The sequence below is a fragment of the Ooceraea biroi genome, chromosome 14, assembly GCF_003672135.1.
Source record: "Ooceraea biroi isolate clonal line C1 chromosome 14, Obir_v5.4, whole genome shotgun sequence".
NCBI classification, from domain to species: domain Eukaryota; kingdom Metazoa; phylum Arthropoda; class Insecta; order Hymenoptera; family Formicidae; genus Ooceraea; species Ooceraea biroi.
In genome coordinates, this window is record NC_039519.1 from 8,361,574 (window position 1) to 8,383,586 (window position 22,013).

The 22,013-nt window shown below is 42.2% G+C and overlaps 1 protein-coding gene across 1 annotated transcript in view; it reads right to left on the reverse strand.

The window, feature by feature from the left end:
* Positions 1-21,549, reverse strand: part of LOC105287992 (KAT8 regulatory NSL complex subunit 1) — a 28,326-nt gene extending 6,777 nt beyond the window's left edge. Inside the window, exons 1-9 of the mRNA XM_011353911.3 lie at positions 20,964-21,549; positions 11,914-12,237; positions 9,761-11,510; positions 8,344-8,846; positions 7,409-7,600; positions 7,061-7,292; positions 6,720-6,827; positions 6,551-6,626; positions 6,324-6,483 (exon numbers count right to left, since the gene is read on the reverse strand). Coding sequence (XP_011352213.1) covers positions 6,324-6,483; positions 6,551-6,626; positions 6,720-6,827; positions 7,061-7,292; positions 7,409-7,600; positions 8,344-8,846; positions 9,761-11,286 — 2,797 coding nt within the window. The 5' untranslated portion in view covers positions 11,287-11,510; positions 11,914-12,237; positions 20,964-21,549. The remainder of the gene's footprint in view (positions 1-6,323; positions 6,484-6,550; positions 6,627-6,719; positions 6,828-7,060; positions 7,293-7,408; positions 7,601-8,343; positions 8,847-9,760; positions 11,511-11,913; positions 12,238-20,963) is intronic.
* Between the last annotated feature and the right edge of the window lie 464 nt (positions 21,550-22,013).

Genomic DNA, 22,013 nt, shown 5'->3' on the forward strand with positions numbered 1-22,013 from the left:
AAGTAATAAACTTTGGCGAGTCTTATCTTATCGATCCGTCTTACAGATGAATCTCTGGTCCTGGTTTACAAACAATCTTAGATGCAGACTTTCCAATCATCCAGCAGTAGTCAGTAGAGTTTTAATGGGTTTAAATAAAATTTATTATTATATATCGAAGCTTTTAATCCGTTGAAATTTTCATTGATATATTTGTTAATGAGATTAGGAGTAAAATATACTGTATATATGTATTAACAGTTATCTTTTCTAGATTAATTTGTATGCAACGGTTTTAAATTTATTTTAATCCTTTTTCTGATTAAGCTATCTCTTTAATTCCGCATTTTTGTTTAACATTTTCTACTTTCGATTCTTGATTATTTCTTACACGCATGTTTTCTTTCCTTCTGTTTTTCCTGAGTTATTTTCTCGCTATACTTTACGGCTTCTTGCATTTCTGTGTTCATGTGCTATTCAGTTTCTTTCGTATACTTAACTCGCTCGATGCCTTCACTACTTTTTTAATTTTGCCAGTAATTCTATGTACTTTTAACAAAATATAATATGGTTTTTTATGTTAAGATTAAAACGTAATATACGTGTGTGCAATTTTTTAATATAATTTAAATTTTAATATCAAGTACAATGAATTTCATATTTAATGTGTAAATTAAAATTTTCATGGTAAAATCCTCAATGTTTAAAAATTTAATTTAATTATGATTTTACATCAGTTGTTTTGTTTTCAAAAATTCGATATCACCTATATTTTATTGTATATTGTATACTACATATAATTCTCTGCTGAAACATCGCTCTGATTTATTTTCATGGATTATGCTCTGCCCAAAGTAAATTAATGATTATAATCACATAAACAGTTACGTTAAATATTTATCTTGTATCTTTTCACAAATACAGAAAGAATAAATTTACATCGCACAAAGTTTTGTAATGAAAATAAAATGTTTATGTATCAATTTAACGTGTAATATGTATATGTATAAGCATATTAAATTTACACACGTGTGGTGTGTTTATATTGTGTGCAATTTTAATATAAATGTATTTAAAATGTAACAAATGTATATTATAATTATATGTAACAACTCTAATTAAATTCTCACTATTTAATTTATTATCTCTATATTCTATAACTACCTCCTATAATTTACATTAACTAAACAAAAAAATAAAACGTATCTCAATGATTATCCGTTGTCGCGACATAATATTCGCAGCAGCTGCAATGGACTGCAAAAATTCGTAAGAAGGAAAACAGTTTTTCCGATGATAAGATCTTGCACGCCCCAAATCGCTCCCGTGCTTTTCCTATCTTCCTTATTCCTTAAACTACCTCTCTCCGATCGCTCTTCATCCTAATATCGACCAGCGCCATGACGCTAAAAACTGGCATTGCTCCGAACGGTTTCGCGCAATTTCCGAGATGAGGCTTTGAATGTTTACTCGTTGTCTGCGGATATTTTCTTCGCGAAGCCTTTTATGGGGGAAGTCGAGAGAGAGAGGATGGTGTACGCGCCGTTTTAAAGCCGGTGAGAAGAATCACAAGAAAGGAAACGATTGCACAAACTCGTGAACAGAATTGGCCGCGTTGCGGGGAAACAGACGGGAGGGCAGGTGCAGCTCGAGGGAAACGGGAGATGGAGTTAGATAAATAGAGACCGAGGGAAAGGCCATCGGCGAATTCTTGCATTGCTTTCTGAATCTGATTGTCGAAACTGCGAAGTGATACCTCGGGGGAGAATGCATCGGAACCAGCTGGAACCAACGGTGCGCCACTGAAACGCGAGTGCACTAATAGTTCATTGCGCCTAATGGCAGATTCGTTGAGTAGCGAATTCGATTTTCTACTAATTACGGCGGTGGAGGGGCGTTTTCGCAGCATTAACCACTCCGAAAGCCGGCCTTCATCCAAAAAAGTCATGCTCTGTGTCTGGTGGGGTTGGAAAGGAATCCTATATTATGAGCTCCTACCACACAACCAAACGATAAATGCAGATAAGTACTGCTCGCAACTGGACGAATTAAAGACAGCGATTCAGGAAAAACGTCCAGAATTAGCTGATAGGAAGGGCGTCGTGTTCCATCAGGACAATGCCAGACCTCATGTTTCTTTGACCACCCGACAAAAATTGTTGGAGTTTGGCTGGGATGTGCTGCCTCACCCACGTATTCACCAGACATTGCACCTTCAGACTTTCACTTATTTAGGTCTTTGCAAAATTCTCTTAGCGGTAAGAACTTCGACTCTTTGATCGACATAAAAAACCACCTTGAGGAGTTTTTCGCCGAGAAACCTAAGAAGTTCTGGGAGAATGGAATCTTCCAGTTGCGTGAAAGATGGACAAAGGTTGTGAAACAAAACGGTGCATACATAAGTCAATAAATATTTATCGACATAAAAAAATGTTGCCTTTGAATATTCCTTCAAAATCGGCACGAACTTTCCGGACGACCCAATAGAACGAAAAAGATCCTGGGGTAAGCGAAATGAACCAGCATTAACCACTCCGAAAGCCGGCCTTCATCCAAAAAAAGTCATGCTCTGTGTCTGGTGGGATTGGAAAGGAATCCTATATTATGAGCTCCTACCACACAACCAAACGATAAATGCAGATAAGTACTGCTCGCAACTGGACGAATTAAAGACAGCGATTCAGGAAAAACGTCCAGAATTAGCCAATAGGAAGGGCGTCGTGTTCCATCAGGACAATGCCAGACCTCATGTTTCTTTGACCACCCGACAAAAATTGTTGGAGTTTGGCTGGGATGTGCTGCCTCACCCACCGTATTCACCAGACATTGCACCTTCAGACTTTCACTTATTTAGGTCTTTGCAAAATTCTCTTAGCGGTAAGAACTTCGACTCTTTGATCGACATAAAAAACCACCTTGAGGAGTTTTTCGCCGAGAAACCTAAGAAGTTCTGGGAGAATGGAATCTTCCAGTTGCGTGAAAGATGGACAAAGGTTGTGAAACAAAACGGTGCACACATAAGTCAATAAATATTTATCGACATAAAAAAATGTTGCCTTTGAATTTTCCTTCGAAATCGGCACGGACTTTCCGGACGACCCAATAGAACGAAAAAGATCCTGGGGTAAGCGAAATGAACCAGCATTAACCACTCCGAAAGCCGGCCTTCATCCAAAAAAGTCATGCTCTGTGTCTGGTGGGGTTGGAAAGGAATCCTATATTATGAGCTCCTACCACACAACCAAACGATAAATGCAGATAAGTACTGCTCGCAACTGGACGAATTAAAGACAGCGATTCAGGAAAAACGTCCAGAATTAGCCAATAGGAAGGGCGTCGTGTTCCATCAGGACAATGCCAGACCTCATGTTTCTTTGACCACCCGACAAAAATTGTTGGAGTTTGGCTGGGATGTGCTGCCTCACCCACCGTATTCACCAGACATTGCACCTTCAGACTTTCACTTATTTAGGTCTTTGCAAAATTCTCTTAGCGGTAAGAACTTCGACTCTTTGATCGACATAAAAAACCACCTTGAGGAGTTTTTCGCCGAGAAACCTAAGAAGTTCTGGGAGAATGGAATCTTCCAGTTGCGTGAAAGATGGACAAAGGTTGTGAAACAAAACGGTGCATACATAAGTCAATAAATATTTATCGACATAAAAAAATGTTGCCTTTGAATTTTCCTTCAAAATCGGCACGAACTTTCCGGACGACCCAATAGAACGAAAAAGATCCTGGGGTAAGCGAAATGAACCAGCATTAACCACTCCGAAAGCCGGCCTTCATCCAAAAAAAGTCATGCTCTGTGTCTGGTGGGATTGGAAAGGAATCCTATATTATGAGCTCCTACCACACAACCAAACGATAAATGCAGATAAGTACTGCTCGCAACTGGACGAATTAAAGACAGCGATTCAGGAAAAACGTCCAGAATTAGCCAATAGGAAGGGCGTCGTGTTCCATCAGGACAATGCCAGACCTCATGTTTCTTTGACCACCCGACAAAAATTGTTGGAGTTTGGCTGGGATGTGCTGCCTCACCCACCGTATTCACCAGACATTGCACCTTCAGACTTTCACTTATTTAGGTCTTTGCAAAATTCTCTTAGCGGTAAGAACTTCGACTCTTTGATCGACATAAAAAACCACCTTGAGGAGTTTTTCGCCGAGAAACCTAAGAAGTTCTGGGAGAATGGAATCTTCCAGTTGCGTGAAAGATGGACAAAGGTTGTGAAACAAAACGGTGCACACATAAGTCAATAAATATTTATCGACATAAAAAAATGTTGCCTTTGAATTTTCCTTCGAAATCGGCACGGACTTTCCGGACGACCCAATAGAACGAAAAAGATCCTGGGGTAAGCGAAATGAACCAGCATTAACCACTCCGAAAGCCGGCCTTCATCCAAAAAAGTCATGCTCTGTGTCTGGTGGGGTTGGAAAGGAATCCTATATTATGAGCTCCTACCACACAACCAAACGATAAATGCAGATAAGTACTGCTCGCAACTGGACGAATTAAAGACAGCGATTCAGGAAAAACGTCCAGAATTAGCCAATAGGAAGGGCGTCGTGTTCCATCAGGACAATGCCAGACCTCATGTTTCTTTGACCACCCGACAAAAATTGTTGGAGTTTGGCTGGGATGTGCTGCCTCACCCACCGTATTCACCAGACATTGCACCTTCAGACTTTCACTTATTTAGGTCTTTGCAAAATTCTCTTAGCGGTAAGAACTTCGACTCTTTGATCGACATAAAAAACCACCTTGAGGAGTTTTTCGCCGAGAAACCTAAGAAGTTCTGGGAGAATGGAATCTTCCAGTTGCGTGAAAGATGGACAAAGGTTGTGAAACAAAACGGTGCATACATAAGTCAATAAATATTTATCGACATAAAAAAATGTTGCCTTTGAATTTTCCTTCAAATCGGCACGAACTTTCCGGACGACCCAATAGAACGAAAAAGATCCTGGGGTAAGCGAAATGAACCAGCATTAACCACTCCGAAAGCCGGCCTTCATCCAAAAAAAGTCATGCTCTGTGTCTGGTGGGATTGGAAAGGAATCCTATATTATGAGCTCCTACCACACAACCAAACGATAAATGCAGATAAGTACTGCTCGCAACTGGACGAATTAAAGACAGCGATTCAGGAAAAACGTCCAGAATTAGCCAATAGGAAGGGCGTCGTGTTCCATCAGGACAATGCCAGACCTCATGTTTCTTTGACCACCCGACAAAAATTGTTGGAGTTTGGCTGGGATGTGCTGCCTCACCCACCGTATTCACCAGACATTGCACCTTCAGACTTTCACTTATTTAGGTCTTTGCAAAATTCTCTTAGCGGTAAGAACTTCGACTCTTTGATCGACATAAAAAACCACCTTGAGGAGTTTTTCGCCGAGAAACCTAAGAAGTTCTGGGAGAATGGAATCTTCCAGTTGCGTGAAAGATGGACAAAGGTTGTGAAACAAAACGGTGCATACATAAGTCAATAAATATTTATCGACATAAAAAAATGTTGCCTTTGAATTTTCCTTCGAAATCGGCACGGACTTTCCGGACGACCCAATAGAACGAAAAAGATCCTGGGGTAAGCGAAATGAACCAGCATTAACCACTCCGAAAGCCGGCCTTCATCCAAAAAAGTCATGCTCTGTGTCTGGTGGGGTTGGAAAGGAATCCTATATTATGAGCTCCTACCACACAACCAAACGATAAATGCAGATAAGTACTGCTCGCAACTGGACGAATTAAAGACAGCGATTCAGGAAAAACGTCCAGAATTAGCCAATAGGAAGGGCGTCGTGTTCCATCAGGACAATGCCAGACCTCATGTTTCTTTGACCACCCGACAAAAATTGTTGGAGTTTGGCTGGGATGTGCTGCCTCACCCACGTATTCACCAGACATTGCACCTTCAGACTTTCACTTATTTAGGTCTTTGCAAAATTCTCTTAGCGGCAAGAACTTCGACTCTTTGATCGACATAAAAACCACCTTGAGGAGTTTTTCGCCTAGAAACCTAAGAAGTTCTGGGAGAATGGAATCTTCCAGTTGCGTGAAAGATGGACAAAGGTTGTGAAACAAAACGGTGCACACATAAGTCAATAAATATTTATCGACATAAAAAAATGTTGCCTTTGAATTTTCCTTCGAAATCGGCACGGACTTTCCGGACGACCCAATATTACTTAACATCTAAAAATAATGCAAAACAAAGATAATGTTAAGACGAGCGCAAAGCACAACACGCTAAGTAGAAAAAATAATGAAATGCTATTACGATGAAGAGTGTCATTAAAATTCTCCGTTAAACGTGAGAGAGATGATGACATACCGGGTGTGTTTGCACCGCTGTCTGCTCTGCTATCAAGACGACGATTGTGACGAATACGCGTCTGATTTGGCATGTTGAGATGCGTCATGAAACGTTTGTATTCCTCGCGTTCACTACGTTCATGCCTCAGAGCGATAGTTTCGTCCGATATATCCTCAAACTGTCAAAAAAGTCAGTCTTTGAATTTAAATATCTACCGTACGTGTTGTAGACGCTCATTTACTTACATCGCTATCCTGACCGGGCCTGTGCATTATGCCATTCTTCACGTCCATTTTCGAAGGCTCGTCGCATAGTCTCCATCTATAACGGCAAAAAAGTGACGAGAAACTTATTATTATTATTTTAACGCATAACAAAGTATGAAGCGCAAGTGATAGGCAGATGATATCTTACTTTGGTGTTAAAATCTCTTTGTATTGTAATTTCTCAGGCCTGGTTGAAGCAGCAACACTGTAGGGAATGACTATATTGTCAATGTCGTATGAATTCTGCCGCAAGCGCCTGGAATCGAGTCACAATGGAGTTATCAGGAAATTCGCAGAGCTATCATGAAGGATTTATGCTTTCCTCGAAATAACGATAATAGCATTTGGCAAATGCGATATTTCTTTTCCGTTTCTTATCAGATACTTGTATTTCGAGTTACATAAGACTCGGTACGCGTCCAAGATCGATAGACGAGCAATCTCGCTTATGGAAAAGTATAAGAGCTGTGGAAGTGCTATACTGCTTACCCATGTGAATTCGAACTTTTCTCTTTAACGGTATTTTTCTCTGACGAGGCAGTAACGTGTTGCAATGGAGAAGGCACTGGGGACGAGTGTTTGCTGGAACTTGAAAGCGCGCTAATATCGTCATCATCCTCAGTCGGCAATTTCGATATCTTTTTCTTGTTTAATCCAGGCACGCTTCTCTCGTGAGGGAGTCTATTTCTCTTCCCGTTTTTCAACATTTTCCTCTTGATTCCTGCATAAAAGATACGATCGTTTTACGGGGGGAAAATAACTGCGTGCGATGACGCAATCCTCTCGACGATAGGCCGAGACGCTAGATCGTGAAACAATCGTTTTCGCAATACGTACTCGCTGTAAGGATAGTCGAGGATGATTTCTTTAATCGCGCTGTATACTTCGTTCTATTAGGGAGTTTCTTATTCCTTCTTTCATTGCTATCTTTATCTTTCACTCGAGTGATTCGCAAATTGCCCCTCAGCATTTTCTGCTGCCATTCCACTGATTTCATAATAGCTTCTAAATGAGTTCCATGTACAATTTCTAGAAATAAACAAATTTACGTGGAGGTCGTCGCTTGGCAATTTAAAAATTTTCCCACTTAACTATCTATATACAGGGTGGCCCACATAACTCTTAACAGCTGAATATTTCGGAAACTATTAGTCAAATCAAAAAGTTGTTCATAAGAAAGTTTTATGTATTCGAGGGGCCTTTCTAACTTCATAATTTCAAACGGGACCCCCTATAAAATGTTAGATGGTTGGGTTCTACGGGTAAAAACAAGTAAATTTCGTTAAAAACATTTTTTTGTCAGATGTTTCTGTTAAAAGATATGACGGTGTAAAGTTTCGAAGCTACAGGAAATGTGAGCGTCGCGTATCCTTGTCTTTCGTCGGTGGTTCAAACATAAACATAAACATTCATACATTCATTGAGGTCAATTTAACTATTCATGAAAATCTTGTCAGTTGTAAGTTACTATTCAAACGCAGAGTGAAGCAAAGGATACGCGACGCTTGCGCTTCAGTGACTTCCGAAATGTTAAAAAATGTTAGGAGTAATTTGTTGCTTCGAATAAAGGGGGGCAGGGGATAACTTCATATTTATGTAGTTAAAAAGGCCCCTCGAATACATAAAACTTTCTCATAAACAACTTTTTGATTTGACAAATAGTTTCCGAAATATTCAGCCGTTAAGAGTTATGTGGGCCACCCTGTATATTATATTATATATTTATCTAACGTATCAAGTAGTTTTGAGTACTTAAAAAGGAAAAGGCATACCATCAGGAAATGATAACACCGGATGAAAACTAGGATCAACAAGTGCTACGCGTTCTTGTACAGAAAGCTGTTCAATTGGTTCTTGCGGCTGCATTGGATCTAGCCTTCCTGTACATAAAGCACATGCAGGCAACACGTGATCACAATTGCATCTCACTGTTGACGCTTTGGCCGCACGTTTTGAAACTTCGTGTAGCCTGTCCACTTGCAAAAGCTTTCGCTTTCTATAAAAACTCCATACAAATGGACGCGTCCTACTAGCTGGCATTTCACCCTCGGGCGAATTGTATCGCCCGGTAGAACCTGGTAGAGCGCCACTGTATCCGTTAACAGTTTCCGTATTATCGAGAACAACCAGGCCCTTTGTGGCCCTGATCTGCCGTTGCAAATCGTTATGCTGTCTAATTCTGTATTCTAAATCTGATATTTGTGCCTGTAGCCAGGTCCACCGTGATGCTACACCTGCACGATCCTGTGCATATCTCCATGCTGCTCTTTTGGATCTGTGCAAATAATGTAACAATACGATTGGCCTACTGATTCGCAAGTAAAGCTCCATTTGTAACAAATCAGTCTAGCTATTTACTGTACAAATTTATATAATTGTATTATATATAAACTATCGAATTATGTAAACAATTTTTCAACTTTTTATATAGACATCCGAGAAATTAAATAAATTACTTTGATTCTTTTCAATACTTTTAATGATTCATCTCGCAGAATTATTTAATTCAGATGTGAGATGTGTTTACAGTTATATGTCAACGAAATATAATATTAAACTGAATCTGAACGTCAAAGATCAAACTGTTGTAAACGTATTCAAAACATGAAGCGTTTTATAAACAAATAAGCAATAACGAAAACAGAACCGAGCCATAAAATACATATTCGGTTCATTTTCCTTAACTGCAATAATATACACTGTTTGTTATGCAAACAGGTTTAAAAAAAGTTTATATTAGTGATGAAATTAAGAAAAACTATTATTTCTTGTGTTGAGACATAAATAATGTTTTAGTTATAAACAATTAAAAGTTGAACTAAGATTAACTAAGATTAATTATAATTTGTATTTTAAATGGCAATAATTAAATTAAAACTGGTAAATTATATATGCATAAAATGATTCGATTAATCAGATGCAATCGTTGCGATTTGTATCACGATTACTTGGAGGTCTCGTATATGAAACAAAAAAGTAAATGTATCAATTGTAAGTTATTTAAAAAATTAATTCAGAAATATTTTAAATATTTTCCACTACATCCAAATTGAATACGTAAAATGGTTCGTAGATTCTTTCAAACGTTAAGATAAGATCGCAGCAAATCGTATAAAATTAAACGTGTGAACGTGTCATTAGTGCTTAATGTCGCTATTGGTATTAAATTTCTCGTTGAACGTAACTTACATGGGCAGGTGCTGTTGATGTGGATTGTTGAACGTCTGCATCTCGTCGCAGCTCTCCCCGCCGCTGCTGGACGCCGTACAATCCGAGTCCAAATTCGATTCCACGACATGGAACTGCGTGGACAAGGATCCGGCAACACTCTCCACTTCTTCACTGTTTAGTTTAACCTGAGGGATACCGAACACCGGTTGACGGTTGCCGTTACTGCCGGATGTACTACTACCCGCGTTGTCGCGCGAGCCTCCGCCAAAGTAACGACAACACACTCTCTGGCGGTTCACACTGTTGCTCTGAGCGACGCACATCTTCTCGATCTTCTGGAGAAACGAACGCAAACTGCCGCTGATCTCGGGAAAGTTCCTCACGTTGGACTTCGAGCCAATGTTAACCAGTTCCTGAAAAAGGTACTTCTTCACCCCGCGATGGGCCAGCTCGAGAACACCAGTGTTCTCCTCCGCCACGTGTCTGCCGACTATCCTCGCTTGAAGCTTCCTCAGTCTTCTCAGTAAGAACGCGCACCTCCTCTCGCTCTCGAATTGCTTCTGCGCGACGATATCCTGTTGCAATCTCAAAGTGTTAGACTTCTGTTGGTCCACCGTGTCCGCGATGTTGATGTTCTCGTTGCAAAGACTCATCACGTCCACGTCGTTAAGCAGATCCCGCTCGAAAGAGGCGAATCCCTCCTCGGGCATGGCGAACATCTCCACGCCATCGACGGCGCCCTGCGCCGGCTCGCCACCGCCCGCGGAGATGTTCTCGGCGCTCTCCGCGCCCTCGATCGACTTAATCACCTGCAGGATCTCCTCGACGTTGTGCCCGATATCGGCGACGTTCGCCATGTTGCATTGCTCGCTGTCGGCGGCGATATCGGCACCGAACGCCATGATCTGATCGACGTCCAGAGCTTTGTTACCTCCCGTTTCAGGCTCGGTAGCCACCAGGGGCAAATCCGCGCTCGATTTCAAGAAACCCATGTTGTTTGTTTGATCACCCATAGATGGATCGTTCATTATAATGTCGATCACCTTCCGTTCGACGTGATCGGCGCCCGGCAGCGTGACCGGTTCCTCAAAGTTCTCTTGCCCCGCTGCCTCCGCTGCCGCCGCCGCCGTCCCGTTTCTCGGTCCGATCAAGTCAGACGCGCTCGCAAAGGCGGACAGCGAGTCGAGATCGTTGGCGTATTTCGAATTAATGACATCGCGTATCAGGTCCTTCGAGACACCACGCAAGCACTGCTCGTCGATTTTCGACGGTTGCACGTTCGCCGGCACTACGAACTTGGACACGATCTCACGGTCCTGGCACACCTGCGTAGCCTGCACGGCGGACAGAAAGCCGCTCGCCGCGGCTGGTAGGGTAGGGAGCAAGTTTTCAGGCTTTTGAGGACCGCCTTCCGTCAGAGCAGGGGCCATCACTGCCACTGACGCTGCCAGTGCCGCGGCCTCCACATTCAGAGGCTCCCACGACGTGCCGCAACGTGCGCGCCCGCCGCTCCTGCACTCCCTGTGCGCCGCGCTCACTCCCATTCATCCATCGCTACGGCTCTGTCCTGCCTCCCTTACCGCCGTCCCGCTTCTATTCGACTTCTTGACTCTTTGTGTTCTCGCTATTTTCCTCTTATCCCGAGAAACAACTCGTTACTTTTGTCGCTTCTTCTCACCCTCCGCGGGCACTTAATTACGTCGTTTCCACAGTCTCTCGCATGTTACTGATCGTCGCTTATCATCCATCGCAACACGATACTCATCTCCTGCAAAAGAAGTATATCAACGTGTTACTCTGTGTTGCCTCGTGCTCGTCCCGCACACTTTCTACGCGTACGTTTCGAGAGATGGAACAACGCTATCTGTTGCAACGAGAAATGAAAGAGTGGACTTCAAGGCATGTTCCAGATAGCAGATACTACTTTCAGCACAGACAGATCGCGTATCTTCCGCAAAAACACTTAATAGTGTCAAACCCTTTTAATCGTCGTGTGCTCGAACGAAGTTATCTGTACGTTACGCCCACGCGCAAAAGTATACTCGCGTTCAAAGTAGTGTAGATAAATGCGATTGACGTTGAGGCCAATGCTGGAGGTACAGACCCGCGATGGATGCGTTTGCGTCTGCCCGGGCACCGACGTAAAATTACAGGAGCGTAAAGCAACTTACTTCGTTTTCACGTTTGAGGAAGCGTAGCATACTTGAAGCGCGTTAAATGTATCCCGATGTGTCCGTAATCACATGAACGAAAACGCCTGGAATGCAGCGCCGACGATCTCTCGCTCGGGGCTGCTCGGTTTTAAGCCGACCGCTCCCAGAGTCGAGCTTTGCGCGCCTCCGATAATTCGCAGCAGCAGCGGCCTCTCACACTCGCTCGCAACACGGTTGACAACGAAAATGACTTGGTGCTGTTAAAATGTTTCCGAGCATGTCGAGGCCGGGCTTATCTGGCGCGTCACGTTCCGCATGCCGCTTTCCTTCTGCGAGTACGTCCTGAAAAAGGAAAAAGAAAGGTAATATGCCGAGGCTACAAATGTCAAGTTACGAATACCGTGTCTCACGAAAAGTGCGCGCTTCTACGGCGAAAGCTAGACAATTACGGTCATCGGCTTATTTAACTTCGGGAGAGCACTTCACGGTCGATACTCAGACTCTTGAATACCGTCGCGTTAATCCGCAAATTCGACGCGCGGGAGATATTAACAACTCTTAGTTTATGCACCGCTCGCATCCACGCCTGCTTCCGAATTTTTCCCTTTCGATTAATTTAATCCTATCGTTTTCAATGAATTTGCAGAGTTTCACAAAATTGTAGTTATGCATAAATACGCAAGAGTTCCAAGAAGTGAATACTCCAATAATTACTACACTGCCAAACAAGCAATAAGTGAGCACGTGCTCTCACTCGAGTCAGTATGTTAATAACGACGCCGTGGTGATCAATTTTAATATTTTTATTTTATCGGACGATTCTCATGGTCTTGTATCACCAATCAAAACACTGTGTTTGGTTTTAACTTTCATGTCCAGATAAATAAAATCCTTTCCAATTCTTCATAGTAAATCTTGCTGCAAACTTTGGATGTATTTTAAAACAATATTTCATTATGTAGCACACAATTTAAAACGATCGTTTTTAATTAAGGAGACTTTGTCCTCCCTTATACGTAATTAAGGGGGGAGCCTGCTTTAGAACGTGGAAAATAAGGTATAATTTTACGAATTGTTTTTGGACAACCTATACAGCGGATCATTATAAAACTTTGATGCAGTTATTAGTACATGTTTAAAGATCAAAAAAATTATTTTTTGATTTGAATATATCGCCTGTAGAGGTCGTCCTGGAGGCATCTTAGTGCAGCCGGCATTGTAAATTGGTGAGCATTCTCCTGCCTCCAAATTTCATCCAAACTGAAAAATTGAAATATTTTCTCGTTATTTATGAATTCCCATCGTCGATGAACCTTAATATTCATAAAAACATTAAGTTAAACAATTACTTTTGCATGAAAAAGTTCAACAACTTTGCCTAAAAATCGTACTTTTGTGTTCTAAGCTCCACCATTCTGGCACTTTTCAACTTTTTTCTTCTCTCTTTGGTTAATCGACGATGGGAATTCATAAATAACGAGAACATATTTCAATTTTTCAGTTTGGACGAAATTTGGAGGCAGGAGAATGCTCACCAATTTGCAATGCCGGCGAAGCGACTGCACTAAGATTTCTCCAGGACGACCTCTACAAGCGGTATATTCAAACCAAAAAATAATTTTTTTGATCTTTAAACATGTACTAATAACTGCATCAAAGTTTTATAATGATCCGCTGTATAGTTTCTCCAAAAACAATTCGTAAAATATACCTTACTTTCAGCGTTCTAAAGCAGGCTCCCCCCTTAATCCGCAAATTCAACGCGCGGAAGATATTAACAACTTTTAGTTTATGCACCGCTCGCATCCACGCCTGCTTCCGAATTTTTCCCTTTCGATTAATTTAATCCTATCGTTTTCAATGAATTTGCAGAGTTTCACAAAATTGTAGTTGTGCATAAATACGCAAGAGTTCCAAGAAGTGAATACTCCAATAATTACTACACTGCCAAACAAGCAATAAGTGAGCATGTGCTCTCACTCGAGTCAGTATGTTAATAACGACGCCGTGGTGATCAATTTTAATATTTTTATCTTATCGGACGATTCTCATGGTCTTGTATCACCAATCAAAACACTGTGTTTGGTTTTAACTTTCATGTCCTGATAAATAAAATCCTTTCCAATTCTTCATAGTAAATCTTGCTGCAAACTTTGGATGTACTTTAAAACAATATTTCATTATGTAGCACACAATTTAAAACGATCGTTTTTAATTAAGGAGACTTTGTCCTCCCTTATACGTAATTAAGGGGAGAGCCTGCTTTAGAACGTGGAAAATAAGGTATAATTTTACGAATTTTTTTGGACAAACTATACAGCGGATCATTATAAAACTTTGATGCATTTATTAGTACATGTTTGAAGATCAAAAAAATTATTTTTTGATTTGAATATATCGCCTGTAGAGGTCGTCCTGGAGGCATCTTAGTGCAGCCGGCATTGTAAATTGGTGAGCATTCTCCTGCCTCCCAATTTCATCCAAACTGAAAAATTGAAATATTTTCTCGTTATTTATGAATTCCCATCGTCGATGAACCTTTAATATTCATAAAAACATTAAGTTAAACAATTATTTTTGCATGAAAAAGTTCAAAAACTTTGCCTAAAAATCGTACTTTTGTGTTCTAAGCTCCACCATTTTGGCACTTTTCAACTTTTTTCTTCTCTCTTTGGTTCATCGACGATGGGAATTCATAAATAACGAGAACACATTTCAATTTTTCAGTTTGGACGAAATTTGGAGGCAGGAGAATGCTCACCAATTTGCAATGCCGGCGACGCGGCTGCACTAAGATTTCTCCAGGACGACCTCTACGAGCGATATATTCAAATAAAAAAATAATTTTTTTTATCTTCAAACATGTACTAATAAATGCATCAAAGTTTTATAATGATCCGCTGTATAGTTTGTCCAAAAACAATTCGTAAAATATACCTTACTTTCAGCGTTCTAAAGCAGGCTCCCCCCTTAATCCGCAAATTTAACGCGCGGAAGATATTAACAACTTTTAGTTTATGCACCGCTCGCATCCACGCCTGCTTCCGAATTTTTCCCTTTCGATTAATTTAATCCTATCGTTTTCAATGAATTTGCAGAGTTTCACAAAATTGTAGTTATGCATAAATACGCAAGAGTTCCAAGAAGTGAATACTCCAATAATTACTACACTGCCAAACAAGCAATAAGTGAGCACGTGCTCTCACTCGAGTCAGTATGTTAATAACGACGCCGTGGTGATCAATTTTAATATTTTTATCTTATCGGACGATTCTCATGGTCTTGTATCACCAATCAAAACACTGTGTTTGGTTTTATACTTTCATGTCCTGATAAATAAAATCCTTTCCAATTCTTCATAGTAAATCTTGCTGCAAACTTTGGATGTATTTTAAAACAATATTTCATTATGTAGCACACAATTTAAAACGATCGTTTTTAATTAAGGAGACTTTGTCCTCCTTTATACGTAATTAAGGGGGGAGCCTGCTTTAGAACGTGGAAAATAAGGTATAATTTTACGAATTGTTTTTGGACAAACTATACAGCGGATCATTATAAAACTTTGATGCATTTATTAGTACATGTTTGAAGATAAAAAAAATTATTTTTTTATTTGAATATATCGCTCGTAGAGGTCGTCCTGGAGAAATCTTAGTGCAGCCGCGTCGCCGGCATTGCAAATTGGTGAGCATTCTCCTGCCTCCAATTTTCGTCCAAACTGAAAAATTGAAATGTGTTCTCGTTATTTATGAATTCCCATCGTCGATGAACCAAAGAGAGAAGAAAAAAGTTGAAAAGTGCCAAAATGGTGGAGCTTAGAACACAAAAGTACGATTTTTAGGCAAAGTTTTTGAACTTTTTCATGCAAAAATAATTGTTTAACTTAATGTTTTTATGAATATTAAAGGTTCATCGACGATGGGAATTCATAAATAACGAGAAAATATTTCAATTTTTCAGTTTGGATGAAATTGGGAGGCAGGAGAATGCTCACCAATTTACAATGCCGGCTGCACTAAGATGCCTCCAGGACGACCTCTACAGGCGATATATTCAAATCAAAAAATAATTTTTTTTATCTTCAAACATGTACTAATAAATGCATCAAAGTTTTATAATGATCCGCTGTATAGTTTCTCCAAAAACAATTCGTAAAATATACCTTACTTTCAGCGTTCTAAAGCAGGCTCCCCCTTAATCCGCAAATTCAACGCGCGGAAGATATTAACAACTTTTAGTTTATGCACCGCTCGCATCCACGCCTGCTTCCGAATTTTTCCCTTTCGATTAATTTAATCCTATCGTTTTCAATGAATTTGCAGAGTTTCACAAAATTGTAGTTATGCATAAATACGCAAGAGTTCCAAGAAGTGAATACTCCAATAATTACTACACTGCCAAACAAGCAATAAGTGAGCACGTGCTCTCACTCGAGTCAGTATGTTAATAACGACGCCGTGGTGATCAATTTTAATATTTTTATCTTATCGGACGATTCTCATGGTCTTGTATCACCAATCAAAACACTGTGTTTGGTTTTATACTTTCATGTCCTGATAAATAAAATCCTTTCCAATTCTTCATAGTAAATCTTGCTGCAAACTTTGGATGTATTTTAAAACAATATTTCATTATGTAGCACACAATTTAAAACGATCGTTTTTAATTAAGGAGACTTTGTCCTCCTTTATACGTAATTAAGGGGGGAGCCTGCTTTAGAACGTGGAAAATAAGGTATAATTTTACGAATTGTTTTTGGACAAACTATACAGCGGATCATTATAAAACTTTGATGCATTTATTAGTACATGTTTGAAGATCAAAAAAATTATTTTTTGATTTGAATATATCGCCTGTAGAGGTCGTCCTGGAGGCATCTTAGTGCAGCCGGCATTGTAAATTGGTGAGCATTCTCCTGCCTCCCAATTTCATCCAAACTGAAAAATTGAAATATTTTCTCGTTATTTATGAATTCCCATCGTCGATGAACCTTTAATATTCATAAAAACATTAAGTTAAACAATTATTTTTGCATGAAAAAGTTCAACAACTTTGCCTAAAAATCGTACTTTTGTGTTCTAAGCTCCACCATTTTGGCACTTTTCAACTTTTTTCTTCTCTCTTTGGTTCATCGACGATGGGAATTCATAAATAACGAGAACACATTTCAATTTTTCAGTTTGGACGAAATTTGGAGGCAGGAGAATGCTCACCAATTTGCAATGCCGGCGACGCGGCTGCACTAAGATTTCTCCAGGACGACCTCTACGAGCGATATATTCAAATCAAAAAATAATTTTTTTTATCTTCAAACATGTACTAATAAATGCATCAAAGTTTTATAATGATCCGCTGTATAGTTTCTCCAAAAACAATTCGTAAAATATACCTTATTTTCAGCGTTCTAAAGCAGGCTCCTCCTTAAAATAAACTGACTGCACGTAACGAAGAAGCCAAATTTGCAAAGCCCGTTTAACAAATATTGCGGTACTAGAATTACAATGTTTATTACAGTATTTTAATGTATTAACAATTTGTACAGTCTACGTAATCAAATCATCTCGTTATTCCGTACTTGAATTATGCAATCTCGCGCGACTCGATTAACAAAAAATAAAACAAAATCTGCGCATTACAGAGTGCCGAGAACAATTGAGAGCGGACAATAGACATACGATTCGGAGCACCCGGTACAAGCAAATGACTCGTGATGAAATAAACAAAATTTTAATCGATATGATAAAAAAAGCGTAAAATTCAGTGGGTCTCTGCACGCTATTGGAGGTAAGAAACATTCGGAGCTGCGAGCAACCGATTCAAAATCGTGTCCCTTATCAATCAAATTCTTCCCTCCCTTATCAGTGGGTCCCACTATCAGCTTCAACGCGCTCTTGTACTTGTCGCGAGACTCGATGCTTCCCGTTTACGTTATCGAAATCAAATATAATCTCAGTTTTAAGGTGATCCTGGAGTTGCTAGTGAACTATTTTTTCACAATAGCGATGGTAATTGCAGTTTCGAAAATTCTCTCTATTGCTTGTGCAGAATAAAAAATCCTTTTCCACAAATGAAGTATAGATAGAAAGAAAGCCCGCTCTACAGGACTTTATATTCAAAATGGAAAAAAGTTAGAAAAGACAAATGCAAGTTTTTAACTCTTTTCCATTTTGAATATAAAGTCCTGTAGAGCGGACTTTCTTTCTATCTATACTTCATTTGTGGAAAGGGATTTTTTATTCCGCACAAGCAATAAAGAGAATTTTCGAAACTGCAATTACCATCGCTATAGTGAAAAAATAGTTCACTAGCAACTCCAGCTTCCCCTTAAGGTGATCCTGGAGTTGCTAGTGAACTATTTTTTCACAATAGCGATGGTAATTGCAGTTTCGAAAATTCTCTCTATTGCTTGTGCAGAATAAAAAATCCTTTTCCACAAATGAAGTATAGATAGAAAGTCCGCTCTACAGGACTTTATATTCAAAATGGAAAAAAGATAAAAACTTGCATTTGTCTTTTCTAACTTTTTTCCATTTTGAATATAAAGTCCTGTGGAGCGGACTTTCTTTCTATCTATACTTCATTTGTGGAAAGGGATTTTTTATTCTGCACAAGCAATAGAGAGAATTTTCGAAACTGCAATTACCATCGCTATTGTGAAAAAATAGTTCACTAGCAACTCCAGGATCACCTTAAGGGGAAGCTGGAGTTGCTAGTGAACTATTTTTTCACTATAGCGATGGTAATTGCAGTTTCGAAAATTCTCTTTATTGCTTGTGCAGAATAAAAAATCCTTTTCCACAAATGAAGTATAGATAGAAAGAAAGTCCGCTCTACAGGACTTTATATTCAAAATGGAAAAAAGTTAGAAAAGACAAATGCAAGTTTTTAACTCTTCCATTTTGAATATAAAGTCCTGTAGAGCGGACTTTCTTTCTATCTATACTTCATTTGTGGAAAGGGATTTTTTATTCCGCACAAGCAATAAAGAGAATTTTCGAAACTGCAATTACCATCGCTATAGTGAAAAAATAGTTCACTAGCCACTCCAGGATCACCTTAAAGGGAAGCTGGAGTTGCTAGTGAACTATTTTTTCACTATAGCGATGGTAATTGCAGTTTCGAAAATTCTCTTTATTGCTTGTGCAGAATAAAAAATCCTTTTCCACAAATGAAGTATAGATAGAAAGAAAGTCCGCTCTACAGGACTTTATATTCAAAATGGAAAAAAGTTAGAAAAGACAAATGCAAGTTTTTAACTCTTCCATTTTGAATATAAAGTCCTGTAGAGCGGACTTTCTTTCTATCTATACTTCATTTGTGGAAAAGGGATTTTTTATTCCGCACAAGCAATAAAGAGAAGTTTCGAAACTGCAATTACCATCGCTATAGTGAAAAAATAGTTCACTAGCAACTCCAGCTTCCCCTTAAGGTAACTCTTTTTAGGCGAGTGCACCAGCGAGTACGTCTTGGCGAGAAAAATCGCAACGCAAAACTGCGGCGTGTGCGCGCCGGAAACCGACCGATATTCTCCGCGGTGGAGCAATCATGCGTATTGTTGACCGAGACGGAGAGACAAAGAGAGACACGGCCACACAGCGGAAAAAAACCGCAGGTTCGAGACGAGAGGCGCGAGTACCCCAAAGAAGAAAAAGAAAAGAAGAAGAGGAAGAGAAAGAAACTCGAAGGATAAAATATGATACCTTCTTGGGAGTGCCGGTGTACGCTTACAGCGATGGAAAAGCGGTAAAACGAGAGGAGAGGGAGGAGTCGCGGAAAGACGCGACGACGGGGGCGGCAAGGGGAGACGGAGAAGGAGATCGGAGCGAGTTCCCGAGGGTGCGAATTTTCCCTCCCTTTCCCTCGACTCGGGTCCGCGCTTTTGCTCGCGAATACGCCCGGAAAATAGCGCCGCAGAGCCGCGCGTGCGGTATCCGTGTACCGTATAACGTTACGCAGCGGTGCACGGCTGACGCATTACCACGTGACACGCGGCGGCGCGGCTACGCGCACGAGAGCGACGGAATCGGACGGCGACGGAGTCGCGAGGGAAGTCGGAGAGCTTCCTCCTCGTCATCGGCCGCGCGCCGCACGCGGCGTCCGTTGCGTAACGCGGCGCGGCGCGTGGACCGAGAACCACGTTCCGCGCTTTGTATCGCGAGCCCGCCCTGACGCGAGCACGACAATCGAGCGGATACGTACTATCGCACTGTCGGACGTGACGATCCTAGCGGTCACGCGGAAAGGAAAGGGAAAATCGCCGCGGAGCGACGCGGGGATCGATGCCGGGAAAGCGGGCCAGGCGGGAGCGGAGAGCTGCCGGCTCGATCTCGCGGACGCGACGTTCCGCGCACGGAACGCCTCGGGGCTGCGCGGGATGGAGGAAGAGCGAGAGACCGGGCACGCTCCTCGGCCCCGTACCGGAAGTCGCGCGACGAAGCGGACGAGGCGAACTCGTCGTCGTACCGCGACACAAAGCACGGAACCCGCGCGGGCTTCTCTCTCTGTCTCTCTCTTGCGCGCGGCTCGGCAAGCTGGGCGCCAGGTGCGCGAGTTGCGTGTTCAGACGGCGGACGCACTCACTTTACCAGGAATCGGCCACTATTCTCGCGCCCCGACGTCGCCGTCGCCGCGTTCCCGCGCGTCAGCGACGGCGGGTACCGAGCGCGGCACTGCCGCGTCGGGAACACGAATACACGCGAACGCGAGGACACGCGGCACGCGCGGTCGCGATCGACCGCGAAAACGCACGACGGTCCGCCGTCGTTCACAGGCACACGCCCGCGTCCACGAGGAAAAGGGGCAGCTTCCCCCGCCGTCGCCAGCACGACGGACGGATGGACGGTCGGTTTCTCGCAACGGACAATGGCGGAGCAAAAACCAGCCTCGAGAAGGTAGTAGCTTCCCTCGGATTCACGGGTTACAACGCGCGCTCTCTTCCTTTCTTGCTCGCGCCGTCTCACTCGCTCGGCCGAGCTCGCCGATCGGCGCTCTCGCTCCCTCCTTCGGGCATGTCGCGCTCTCTCGCTCGCGCGCTCCCTCCCTATCGCCGTCTCGCTCGCTCTCACCTCGTCGTGGCCGGGCTCAACGTGCTCTCTCGTGGGATACCGCCGCAGGCCTCGCGAGAACGCTGCCTGGGCTCGCCCTTTAGGGCCCTCGCGCACGACGCCAGTCGTGCAGATACGCCGGTCCGGGTCGCGCGCACCGAGTCGCAACTGCGTTCCGTCACACCCAACGTACGATAATCCCGTCGTCCGTGCTCGGCTGCTCTCGTCCGCCGCCGATCTCCGCTCAGCGAGCGACGCGCGCGCCTTCTCTCTTCCTCTCGCCCCGTTCCACCACGTTCCTCTTCCTTCTCTCTTCTCACGTAACTGTCGTCACGGTACGTCGTACGCGTAGTCGGTCGTCCACAGCGGGCACCACACTTCTCTCTCTCTCTCTCTTCGCAAGAAAGCACGCTAGGAACGCACCACTCGAAAACGCCTCTCGCGACGAGGCAACGCCGTTCCCGCACGACGCACGATACGTCGGCCGTTCTCGCCGCCTCGGAAAGTCACACGGGCAACGACGCGAGCTATTTATCGATAATATATATAGGAAATTCGAGCAACTTCGTTGCGCTCACCGATGCCGTCGCGCGCGATCGACCAATACTGCAGCGGTCACGGCCGGATGTGGCCTTCGTGGCCACGCTGTCCAATCGGATTCGTTTGCCGCGCTGTAAGCGTTGAAGCTAAAGTCCAATTCGCAAGCCCGCCGTGCCGCGGCGACGGCGCGAACGCGCCTCATTCCGCTGCGCACGCGCGACGGCACGCAATTGGATCGCGCCGCGCGCGCTTTGCGCGAGCGCCAAATTCAACCTGAGTTTTACGTGTCATCGTGATTTTTCCATTCTCGTCTTACGTCTCGAGAGTTTCCATCGCATAAGTTAAATCTTAAATCATTATAACGCATGTCGAGTTCACTATGTTTCTAGCTGAGAGATATGGTAACGTGTCGCAACGCAACGTAATCAAGAAAATGTTTCTACAATTACTTTATTTAAGGGGATGCTGGAGTTGCTAGTGAAACTATTTTTTCCAACTATAGGCATGGTAATTGCAGTTTCGAATTTCTCT